Source organism: Lepidochelys kempii, chromosome 10 (genome assembly GCF_965140285.1).
Source record: "Lepidochelys kempii isolate rLepKem1 chromosome 10, rLepKem1.hap1, whole genome shotgun sequence".
Classification (NCBI taxonomy): Eukaryota; Metazoa; Chordata; order Testudines; family Cheloniidae; genus Lepidochelys; species Lepidochelys kempii.
In genome coordinates, this window is record NC_136389.1 from 65,105,958 (window position 1) to 65,119,288 (window position 13,331).

A 13,331-nucleotide genomic window follows, 5' to 3' on the forward strand; every position below is an offset into this window, starting at 1 on the left:
TAACAAGCTCTGTCTGCAAGGCTCTATGAATAGTCCCTGTCGAGTAATGTTCAGTACTCCTGAGTATAATGCAAACACTAAGACTATTTTATTTCCTTCAGATTTAGGAATCTTTAATCTCAGATCCTTTAGCGCTTTTTGACTCCTCACACTCCTCCCCACCTCACTTGAACGGCACCTATAATCTGTACCATCCCCACATGACATACAGGGCCAATTTATCCAAGTAATTGCAGGAACTGCCCATTGCACAAGCACAGATCAGGACCTGTGCAAACCCTATTTGTGCACATTAAGTTTGAAAATCTAGACCACAATGGTAATGGTCAAATGCAGAGGTGGTAAGTAAGATGCTGTGGGTTATATGTCAAGAAGCAGCTAAACATGGTTATACAGCCATTTATGGAGTTTACAGTGGCACATAATTAATACTCTGAGGAGCTGGAAGAAGGCATAAGAAAGAGTAAATTAGAGAAGGGCACTCCTTCTTTAGCCTACATATTCATATATCTTCCAGCTGTTAGTTGTTTTTCTTGCTACACTTGTGTCTTATAGCCTCTTGGCCATCTGCACCAACCTAGATTCCTTCACACTCAGTGGGTCAAATTCAGATTTGATGTGTAAGGGGATTCAAGTTACACCTCTAAGCTCGGGTAGAATTTAAGCTCGTGTAGTGTACATGCAGAGGGTGCCATGGGAAAATGCAAGATGCATACATTGTAGACTCCCCACAGAATCAGACACTATAGCTTCTTTAATATCAGTATCATTCTCCCTAAAAAAAACCTCCAGAAATCTCCAGTTTAAAATATTGATGGCAAAAAACCAAACAGAGGATTTATATGGTGCACCCCACAGTGTGCAGAAATATTTCACCAGCAGCTTTGATCATAAGAGCAAAACCATACCCAAGAGAACTGTATGCAAGACTTTTCTTAATGCCAATTGTAGTTCTCTCTCTCCCCCTAAGCAAAGTAGGAAATACCTACTACTTCCCACCTCGTAACCAAAGACAGAATAAACAACCATATATTTTGCCGCCTCTAATACACAGCTGCTTTAGCCTTTAGGTAACCACCTATTCTGCCTGTATAGGAGAGCCAGCCACAATTCAAGGGCCCAAACTTGAAGGTTCAAACACCCAGAACATTCATTGATGTCTAGGGGAGTTTTGGATGATCAATATCTCTCAGGGTCAGGCCCAAAATGAGCTCTGTAATACCTATAATACGTGTTTCTTTAATATTATCGAGCGTATAATAACTTCTAACTTATGGGTGATCTAGATGAATTTTCAAAAGCAGCAAATTAATAGACCATTTAATCAAATTTAAACAAACGTTATTTTCAAGACTACAAAGAGTTCAACATGAGGATTACAATAAAACAATGATGCCTGGCCTCTGTCTCCAGTGAGCCATTAAACTGATTTAATTTCCTTGAAACAACCCAGTATAGCAGATAAGGCAGTTGGTATGGCTGTGTTTTCCTCTGAAACAGCTGTGTTTGTTGCTATGGATATTCTTAAGCAAAAAGTTTCAAATCGGTAACAACAAATTCATATAAGATGTAAAGAACTGAGTAAATCTTGCCAAAAAACAAAGCATAAAAAGAGTCAGGATGCTGCTTATCATCGTTAATTAAATACATCAGTGTGATTGATCTGAAAATAACAGAGCTATTCTCATAATTTAAACACAGAGCTAACGCTTATGTAAAAATATGTCTTGATGCTTTCATTTGACAGCTCTTGGATCTAGATGTTTTCATGAGCATCACAAATGGAACAAAACATATGCCTTAATTAATTTCATATGTCTTTTGTTCTGGGTCCTATTTTTAAAATCAAACTTACATATTTCTATAACACTGAATATTTATTTTCAGTCTAAAAGTTAAAATAAGTCTCATTCAGTTGTGGGGGAAATGTGACATCTCTACATCCCCTGCAACAGTAATTAAGTGGGGAGCTTTGCAACAGAAAAATAAAATAAGACTTGCAAAAATCTATCATTGGGCTGCATAGGGACTATAGGACCATGCCATCAACCAGGTACATAGAATGGAAAGTTAAGAAAATAAGAGATTGAACTGTTAGTCCTATACAAAAGGTAAGGATTCTATCCATCAATAGATCATCCATCCTCAGAGATTACATCCATAAACTAGTCTTATTCCATAATTTTGCATGAATGCATATAAAACCTTCACAATTCTCTCGGACTGAAGTTTTGCTTTCAATAAAGAATTTGCATACTATTCTTCAAGAAGAATCTTATTTACATTAATCATTGTCAATAATAAAATTCTACAGTCTAAGTTGTGTCACATCATCAGTATTCTCAAATTACAATTATAATAAATAACCATTAAACCAGTTTCACTAGAATGCGAACACATACACCAGTGTTCGTGATCTAGAGCACATACCTCTTTCACACTGAGGTCCAGTGAAGCCATATGTACAAGCACATCGGTTTGGAGCCACACATCTCCCTCCATTAAGGCACCCATTTTCACAGACAGCTGCAAGTGAAGGGGAGCAAAAAATAATCTTAATTGACATACTTTCATAATAGACATTTTACCAGCTTCGGGAAAAATGGTGAAAACGGGGACTCCAATGAGAATGGATATTTTACTTTAATTTAGATAAAAAGTAATTGAAAAATAGATCCTGTAAGTCTAAATTTCAGTTTTTACACAACTTCACAGACTAAACTGAGTGAAGAATATTAATTTTCCCAAGGGCATATATTGCAAACACCTTAAAAATCAAAATCCCTCTGGGCTTCTGGTGTTTCCCCTGTATGGTACAGTCTAATTGTGCTAGGTTTCAGAGTAACAGCCGTGTTAGTCTGTATTCGCAAAAAGAAAAGGAGTACTTGTGGCACCTTAGAGACTAACCAATTTAAGCTCATGCTCAAATAAATTGGTTAGTCTCTAAGGTGCCACAAGTACTCCTTTTCGAATTGTGCTAGTTTCAAACATCCCTTTACATTCGGCATTAATTTAAGTAACGTTTAATTACTAGAGAGTAAACAGATTAGGGCTGGGAAAACACATTATCTCCAAATCCTCCAAGTTCTGTCCATGCCTTTGTATAGTCCAGGAACAAATTAACAGACTGATTTGTTCACTCAGACCTATCAGAAATATGATTAAATGTCCCAGGGTTTCTTGTCGACAACCAGTAAATCATGGTATCAGACAGGATAGTCAAAAAAAGATATCAGCTATTCATGTTTCATTGTTTGGATCCAAACAGAGGAACACCAGGTCTTGCAGCCTCATATGACATGTCATGAGATATAGAACCCACTTCTCCTGACATGAAAGTCCAAAAGCATAGTTCCAGTTGTCAAAGATAATTCAGTAAATGTAATATTCACATGAAACAAACCTACTGGATTTTACCAGTACCAATTTTCGCAGTACCAATTGAAAAGGCAACTGATCTCTTCCAAATGGAGCAGCCCCACAGGGTTTGCTCTCTGAGGTGACTCTGTTTAAGCAATATCTGTCTTAGTGACCCTGACTCTACTGAAGGAAACATCTATAAACACACTTTGCAAGACTGTCTTCCCTTACCTACTTGCTATTTCACATCCAAACCACACACATTGATTACACCAACTCATTCATAACAAAGTTCTCCCTCCCCTTCAAATTCCTATGATGAAATTCTGGCCCCACTAGTTCTTACCCAAGGAAGAAATGTTTTTGTCTGTATTTGAATAAATTTTCTTTGTAGGACTAAAGCAACATGACAGCACTGGATTCAAAAGTGATCTTTGAGTTTATTAGAACTGTTGCAGCCCTGATGGGAAAGACACAATTAGCATCAGCCTTTGGTACTCTTCAAACAGTGGAGTCTGAAATGCTGGTGGAGACTCTCCCACGACTGCAATGTTCCTGGTTGTTACAGAGGAGAAGAGGTGGGTTTATACAGGATCTCACTAAACCTAGCAAATATCCTGTCTAAAAGAAGCAAAGGACTCTTGTCATCCATTACCGAGATCTCACATAGGGCTGCCTAGATCAATTATGCACTTCTTTAACAGAGCAGCACTTACATTAAAGGCATTCCCAGTCATTTGTATTGCCTAGTTAGTATAGCTCCAGTCTGAACACAACAGCTAAGAAGAGATATGTAATTCAATGCAAAATATGTTGGTCAAGGAGAGTAACTATGTCAAGCAACCTTAACTAATGCCAAAATGAACAATCTGGTTATCAGGTACACTACGTAATTTTATATTTAAAAATACACATATTACATAAAGTTACTATATTAAAAAAATCCTTGAGAAACTCTACTGTATGGAAACTGAATCCCCTGATAATACTGAAATTTAGGGCCTACTGCTGCAATGTGTAAACCCCTGGAGGCCAATGCGAATTTTGCTAGCGTAAGGATCAGGTTATATCCAATTATTATGAATTTATTTGATGTTTATTTTAATAGTTCTGATCAGAAAGAATTCACTTGGCACTTAATTCAAAGTCACGTGTGTTCCTGTAAAATTCCACTGTAGTTCACCAAGAGCGAGTCCAGTGTAAGCAGAGAGTTAGATTTGAATTGTGACTGATCAGTCTCTCTCAATATTGTGTACCTTTACAGTCTACATATGTAAATATTGGTTACTTACGCTGTCCACAATGTGTTCCTGTATATCCTTTCTGGCAGAGACAATGGTCATCACTGCAGCTACCTCCATTCATACACCTGATGTTGCAGTGTTGTACTTGAAAGAAAAATAATAATTTTTCACAAGTTAGCAAAATAGTCAGGAATAGCTAAATGGCTCAATGATTATTTTAGGGTTTCATTCTGTGAAGAGCTGAGCATCAAGGGCGTCATTAGAAATAGAGGGTGCTTAGCATCCTTTAGGATTAGGTCTCTGGTATGTAGAAAGTGGAAGAGAAAACAATATTAAGTTTCAGTATTAAGGGACTCAAAACACTGCCAGAAACAAACGAGGGTACAATCTCCAGCTCCTATTCATTGAACTAACTAGAATTTCACACACAAGTGAGGGCTACAGGATACAGCCCCAGTTTACAGTGGTGAAACTAAGCCAGCAGAAAAGGGAAAGCAAAGATGTTGGCAGACACTACCAGGCAGTAGCATCAGTGCTTAGCATCAGCGCAATGGAGGAACAGGCTCATGTGGGGAGCCAGCAAGACCCCTGCTCCTGTTAACACATGCAGACCAGGAAGGGGACCTGCAACATTAGGCCCTCTAGTGGGAGAAGGTGGAACTGCAGTGCAAATTCTCTGACTTGTCGATGTAGGGTCTTTACATCACCAGACAAAGGTGCTGATGGTTGATGTGCTGGGGGGTGTGGTGTGGAGGAGGAGTTTAGGGCAGCAGTGCTCCCCAAGGCCAGAGAAGGGGGAAGTGCTCCCCCATCTGTTAACAAAGGAAGGGTAGCTGTATTTCATGCTCCCCGAAACCTACGCATTTGCCATTTACAAATGGTTAACATGCAATCTACCTCTTATGCCAATAAAGCTGAAAAGCCTGCACTACGCTTTTATGATAATAAGGACAAATATGTTATTCAACTAAGATGTCAGGAACCACTTAAATATCAGGCACTTCATTTGCATGGAAGCGGAGAGACCTTGTGATTTCATTCTCCTCACAGTTCCCACTGTCTAATAGATTCCAATTGAGGCAGACATTCTGCATATGTAGCCAGGAAATGGTTTCCTTCTTAACAGGAACCACATGAAAGGCTCCTCCCCAGATAGGATTACTGTCAGATTAATGTTTTGGTAGATTGGCACAGAGCACAGGATACCTACTACGTTGTCTGAAATGCTCAGAAGGACTGAGGAAAAGAGACTGCGCAAGCAACCACTGCATGTTACTGACAGATGGCAAATCACCACTGAAAGTTTGCTGCAGCAAAGCTCCTTAGACCCCTTGGCAATTTAAGCTCCACAAAGATGCAAGTGAGATGGTTGTTGGGTTTTTGTTGTTTTTAAGGAGAAATAATACTTGTAGCTATTGTTGCCACTGGTACATACTACCACTCTATAATAGATCCATCAATATAAACACAGACTGTTAATGTTTAAATTGAATGAGGTTAAAACTAGAATTTATATTTCCCATGTTTCTAATAGTTGTGATACATCTTTGCTTTGCTATGGAAGTACTTTAGGCAACAAAAATAGTAACAACATTCCTCAACAAAAAGTGAAAATATCTGAAAATATTCAGAGTAAGTGTCTAAGTGAAGGTTTTTGGACAGCATCCTAAGTAGGTCAGAAAAAGGTGTATAGTTACTTTAAAATGTGTAGTTCAACTTAGCTTTATACAATCTTAGAAAAACAGAGGGGATTAGAAAAAGCATAGGAAATGATATCATCTGTCAAGCAGGGTAGGAACTTAAAAACCACAAACTGATTTCAATTAGAGCAAACCAAGCCAAAAGCTAATTTACATTCCCACATGAGTACCAAAGCCATTTAAATACTTTGAACTACATCTGAGATAAAAAGGTTAACAGTAGCTTAACTGCTAAGTTTTATATTATTTGTTCAAGTTGAAAGCAAAATGATATTTCCCCATTTTGGGAAAAGGGATGGTTTTACATAGAATTCTGAAAAAAAATAGTTTCCATCATTTGTCTTACTTCTCAAAGGCACTCTTCCAAAGTAAAATATTCCTCTCTACTTTTTAATGCATGGGAGTTTGGTGGTACATACAGTCATCATTACTAAAATGGCTCTTTCAAGTCAGTGAGCTGTCTCCCCTAGTGCTATACAGCAGAACCAGTGACATACAACAGGGAATCTAAACACTGACTTTGGATCCTCTTTTGACAAACACCAGTAAGAAACCATACTGAATATTCTAAAACATTAACCTTCCAAAGATGTATAGAAACACATGCATAGCCTGTCCAGAGTTCGGGTCTATGATTGAAATTTTGAAAACCAGCATACTAATAAAGAGCCAGACACTCCCCTTGGTTACACCAGCAATTTCTTCATGTTCAGCTGTGTTATTCTAGCTGGGAGCGAAGAATCTGGCCCCAAAATTGCAGAATCAAAAAAAAAAAAAATACAGGAATTACATGGGACTGGTGAGCTAGTACACATGGCTTTGCCATGTCTTAGATTGCACAGGAGATGGTTAAAAAACCCAAAATGGTTGTTCTTTCAGGCCCAATTCTGAAAATCAATCCATTTACACTCAGAGCTGCCATGGACTTCAAACAGGAGTAGCTGCAGGAAAAGGGCCTTATAAATCTGCAGATTGTGCTGACAATTAACACTCAAAACAATGCATACGTAATCTTAAAATTGCTACACAAATGGAAAAAATGGGCAGCACATTCAAAAGTAACAAATCCTGAAGTTCTAACTAAATTTTCAGTGAATACGAGTAAGAATTTCAGGATTTGGCTTCACACTGAGTTTCCATAGCATATCATCATACCAATATAGCTCATGACACATTCAAAAGATGTTTAAGCAGTAACAAGATAACACGCATTGTCCAGTCAATGATTCCAAGCAGGGAAACATAAAGGTCTTCAGTTTTGATGTTAAGAGTAAAAGCAGCAGTAGGATCAATATCTCTGGAAAGGGGCACTTTGTAGGATCAAGTACAGGGATTTCAGTAAAAATATTAGTGGTTATTTTTATAGAATTCCGTGACAAGAAAGAACATTTCCATTCTAGCCCAGGTATTGTATAGAAGAGTTCCAAACAGCAGCTGTAAATGTGAAATGAGACCTTCATGGCAACCCAAATGCAAAAGACGTGTACATCCTAAGCATGCTTTTTTTGCGGCGTGACTGACTCAGAAGACTAGAGTTAGGCGGTGGACACTAAACCCACTGATCATGAAAGAAGGTGCACTCTACCTCTCTGCATGCATGGTAGGAAAGTTGTGATGACCCCAAAAGCCTTCGAAACATTAAAAATTTAAGATGAGAGAGCGTCTCCCTGATGGCAGGAAAAAGAAGAAAGGCATGAGCTTTGGGAGGTTCTGTTTGGTTTGAACAAGGACCTGGAGTCAGAGTCCTGACCCAAAGTCCACTGAAGTCAATAGAATTCTTTCTGCTTGCCTTGCATTTTTAAATTACATTTTAGTCAGGGCTTTTGTGGGATGGTTGCGATAATGTCTATGGACTGACCCATGACCTCAGACAATCTCAAACACCTACAGACCTGCTGACTGACTGGAAACATTTCTGAATCGGAGAATTCTCCAAGCCCAAAATTACGCAAAAGGAGGAAGTTCTTCCATTTACAGAAAGGTGACAATTAAATCCCATTGGGTGATGTCACTGACCTCAGAATCCCCCATTCCAATTCACCAAGAGATCCTGAGGAGATGTTCCAAGAGAGAGGAACCAGACAGGTCAACATCTTAAAATACCAAAGAAAAGCCTTTGCTTGTTAGCTTGCTTGACTGCAATGGCTGCTGCCATTAGCTGCTGGCCTCGAGACATGAATGCCACTATGACTGACCAAGAAGCCAGTGTTTCCTACGTCCTCCTAGCTAGCCACCAAGGGGCAGGAGTCCAGCAGCACGAAACACTGGAGATTTGACATTTACAAGGAAGGAACCTCTAGTAAGTCAGCAAGTCTGTTGAAATTAAAACATCTAAGCCAAGAAAACCACCAGCTAATCTTTTCAACCATGTACCAGCTTCCTAAAGCTGAATTAAACCAAAAAAGAATTGGGACAACCCCAACCATCCTGCATAAACAGCAACCTTTTTGGTTTGCTTTTCTTTTCCAGTCTTCTTAGTAGAGTAATTATTTGGGCAGGCTGCCTTAACTGGCACCAGAGCATTAACTTCAGCTTGGGAGCTCCCTGTATCAGCTGTGTGACTAGGACATGAATGTATCCACTGAGATTGAGAATGCTTGCTATTTAGGGGACTGATAATAATTTGGGAAGGCAGCAGTCTTGTTTATGTAGAGCTCAGAGAGAACTGTTGGTTTATTTGATATGATTTAATCAACATGATCATTAGAGTAATTTGATATTAACCTCCTTCCTTTAAATTTTATTTGTTTGTACTTATTTTATGTTTTTGCATAGTTTAGTTCAGTTAATAAAATTCATACACGTGGAAACCTGTGTGGTTCACACATTTCTTCCGCAGACATCAAACCTGACCTGAAGAGTCCTGAGGTAAATAAGAGGAGTAACTCTAAGACCCACCAAATGGTAATCCACAGGACTGCTCTATAGTCCTCCCATAAGTGGGGCCCAAACACTGTTAGCTTTTAAAGGAAAGTTGACTTCTGTAAATACAATTTCTTTCCAGAACTTTTGAGGGCCCGGGATGCATGATTCCAACTGATCAACATCAAGGCTGATCAATTCCCCATACTGTACACCCTATCCCACCCCCACAGGATGTATTATGGATGGAACATCAGTCTTAACTTTGAATTTTCACTCCTCCTTAGGTCTGTCACAACCTTATATATTGTTGAATCAAACTCATGTTGTGAACAAATAATTTTTTTTTGCCCATATTAATAATGGCACTTTAAGGGCTAGCTTGTGCATTCATTACTTAGGTTGGTGAGTACTGACTCATACAAGATGTCTCACTGAAGTCAACAAGACCACTCATATGAGTGAGTACTCACCAGTGGTAAGGTTTGCACTATCCAACCCTACACTGTGAGAAGTCAATGTTTAAAATACAACATGCTTGACACTGCTTGTTTCCTTTTGTATGTCTCTCAGGTGGGACAGTGAAAACCAACGAAGTTTGTTTCACTGTTCTTTATATGGTTAAGTTTCAGCTTCTTAATCTGCAGTATTTGGGTTTCAAAAATTGCAGGGCACAGACTATTGGTTTAAAAACAATTGTTTTAAATCAGAATTTATATTTATTAGCATCATTTGAAGAACATTTCCATTTGTCTTTGGTTTTATAAAAGCTTGTTTTGACAAAATTTTAATCTGGAGCCAGATTTCAGTTGACAATATCCCTTTAATGTTAAACAGGTTTTTTAATGTCACATTTCCTTTGTTTCTTAATGGCAGCTCCAAGCTATTGTGGTCTATTGTCTATTCATGGAATCTGTCTATGATGCCAACTGTGCTAACCATTCACACAAAGTCTACTTTCTTGTGCAGTTGAAGTGCTTGGTGATAAAAATTACTACATAAAAGCTCATCTAGGCAGTAGCCTGTATTCTAATTAACATAACTCAGTCACTTTTTATTTTAAACGCTGGTTTGCTTTACTGATTAAAAACAGTGTGACCTCCAAAAGTGTGCCTAAAACTACTGTCCCATTTAAACAAGTTCTGAGTGATTTTTTTTAAACACAAACTGCATGTAAAGTTAGTGTTTTATAATGTATATAGGAAATCCACAATGTTAAAACAGCCAAAATCTAAGTAACAGTATAAGGGAAAAATTGTCAGCACTGATTAAAAACAGTGATTAGTATAATACCCTAAGATATAACAGGAAATCACTTGACAACAGAACAGTATTGGTCCTAACTGTTACTTTACTCAAAACTGCAGCAGAATCTCCGGCCTCCTTTAGCCATGCATGGAACTCCCATGAAAGCCATTGGGAGTTTTTGCTGAAATAAATGGCAGGACAGAGCAGAAAAAAAAATACTAGGTCAAATCCAAGTCTTTACTCATAATTTTTTAATTCATGACTCAGAAGAAACTTCCACTGAAGTCAATGTTGCCCAAGTAAGGGTGGAGCAAGTGCTAAGGGCCAGATCGTGCCTGGCTCTTACACAGATGTAGGAACATAAAACAGACTCAAAGACGACTTCCTTGGTGCATCTCAAAGGGGGCCAATGCACATAGTTAGGGCAGTACCATGCACCCTATGCAGGGAGGCAGTAGCAAGCACATTCCCCCTGAGCAATGGGCACCTCAAAAGAAAAATTCTTCCTCCTTGAGGTAGAATTCCTCCCAGAGCTCTTCTGGGACTGTGTGGCACCAGACCATCCCTCAGGGCTCTCTGCTAGGAATGACAGAATCCAAAATAAGGACTTGGGAGCTTGATCCATTAAGAACAACATTTGCTATTATAATACGTCCCTCACTCACATTCCACATTTTCTTTTACTGCTACTATGTGAAAAAAAATGTTAAAACCACAGACAGAAATGCTCAGCTAATATTAAAGCTCTTACACCTCTAAAAACAAAAGGAAAGAAGAGGTGCCAACCTGAAAACCCCCACTGAGGATCCTGAAGAGATATCCACAAAGTGGAGACTCAACGTATTGTAACACAAACAGGCAAGATAATATTGCAGACCTCAGTCAGACATAGCTCCCTTTGACTTCGGGTTTAGACACTCGTGACAACCATGTAACTTTTACCTGAATATGGTCTTCAGGATCAGCCCCAGAAGGTGGACACCGAGCCTGACTGCTGATTGCATTTAAATGGAAATGGCCACATTCTGTTTTCTGTTACACCTGGTTAATCCCTCTGAAATCAGTAGGATTACCCAGCTAAATAAGAACAGAATCTGGCCCACCAATGCCCCATATGACTTCACTGGGGTTATATAAGTGAGTAGAATTTGGCCCATTGTCTGCAATGACGTGTCTATCATGATGCATTTTGTGCTGCTGATGTGTGCAAGTCTAGTGTCTAGCAGAGAAGATAGGTTTCAGAGGGGTAGCCGTGTTAGTCTGTATCAGCAAAAACGAGGAGTCCTTGTGGCACCTTAGAGACTAACAAATCTATTTGGGGATAAGCTTTCATGGGCTATGACCCACTTCATCATTTTTAGTAGAGAAGAGGAATTTTCCAGAAAGTAAAAAATGTTGGAATTAGTGTGACTACTGGCAAGCCAATATGGTTTCTAATACAACTAATTTGGTTTTAATTTGGCAAAAAGGAGTATCTTCCATAGCTAGCTTCTGAGTCATTGTTCAGTTTTCATCACAGGGGACTAAGCCTTCTTGGCTGTGGTAAGCAATTCTAGTGATTCAGAGGTTAGTTGTCTGAAACATTATTGACTGCTGATAGCTTGATCGACTGCAAACAGGAACAGAAGGTACAGCAAAATACTTACTTGACTTTGAACCACAGGAAGGTGCTATCTGGCCATTTGGACATGTGCACATGTTCGGTCTTGAACAAAATCCATCCCCACAGGAATGTCTGCAAATTGCTATAAATAAAATAAGAGAGGCTTTAAAATATGTTTTTTAAAAAAGCCATAAAAACACAAAAGGCACCTGATTCACAACACAAATAGAGTAGAATTACTAAAATATCTACAGAGACAAGGTGGGTGAGGTAATATCTTTAATTGGACCAACCTGGACACCCATAGCTCGCAGAGAAACATGCAGGTCACACCTCTAACTCCAGAAGCCTGCCTATGGCACAAGAACCCCGCCCTGGCTTCTGCCCACTTTGGTTACTATTTGCAGGGTGACCCCAACACACTCCCAGTCCCAATTTTCCCCAAAACCATCTGCCCTGAAGAGTCCAGCCCTCTCCTTATGCAATAGATGATATTCTCTCACTCACCTTTTCTCTCTAATATCCTAGGACCAACACAGTTACAACAACACTGCAAACAAAATCTCGGCACACAGAAGGCAGATTCTGTGGTGGGAACAGAGAGCAAAGGGGGCCAGTCCCATTATTTGTAGCGGACAGCCAGACTCTTGCTCCCTGAGAACAAGGCACAGTCAGGCATTAGAACCACCTGTAGTACTAGGTGCCCAAAAGGGGACACGCCTTAGGAGCCATGTGACCATGGTGTTGCCTACTGCATCACTAGTGAAGAATGGGGCTGATGGGAGTGCAGGCCTGCACCAGAGATGTACACAGCAATGTAGTTGTCACCTCAGATATTACTCTCCCGGTCTCTGTCATCCACAGTCAAAACACCTCTGACAGCTGTTGCTGGTATGACACACTTTTACACAAATATACACATACAGAAACCTATAGTTGTAGATATATTTTATACCCCCTACGTATATTTCAGGACTAAAGTATAAAGAGGTCCAGCACTTACACATAGCATAAATTCCTTTGCCATGTGGTGTTGTCTCCCTCCTAGATTATGAAAAAGCATTTGTGTTTAAATGGGGAAACAAAGGAACGGATTCCATAGCTCCTAACTCCTGAAGCGCCTGAACATCGCTTGGTTTAGGGGATTTACCACAAACTCAAGAGGAACATATCTGTGGGACTCCCTTGTCCAAATATTTCCAATACATCAACTATATACATGCTGTACTGTAGCTCAGAGGGGGTTTTATATTATCTTGCATACGTTAAAATAGTAAATAAATGCAGTATGGCAGGTACTGAACTGATACCAGC

General features: G+C 39.3%; 1 protein-coding gene across 7 annotated transcripts in view; it reads right to left on the bottom strand.

Annotated features, from left to right (window-relative positions):
• Positions 1-13,331, bottom strand: part of FBN1 (fibrillin 1) — a 220,302-nt gene that overhangs the window by 185,401 nt on the left and 21,570 nt on the right. For all 7 annotated transcript variants that reach the window (XM_073303899.2, XM_078854664.1, XM_073303905.2 and 4 more), the window contains exons 4-6: positions 12,061-12,159; positions 4,653-4,748; positions 2,431-2,526 (exon numbers count right to left, since the gene is read on the bottom strand). In XM_073303899.2, the coding sequence (XP_073160000.1) occupies positions 2,431-2,526; positions 4,653-4,748; positions 12,061-12,159 (291 nt within the window). The remainder of the gene's footprint in view (positions 1-2,430; positions 2,527-4,652; positions 4,749-12,060; positions 12,160-13,331) is intronic.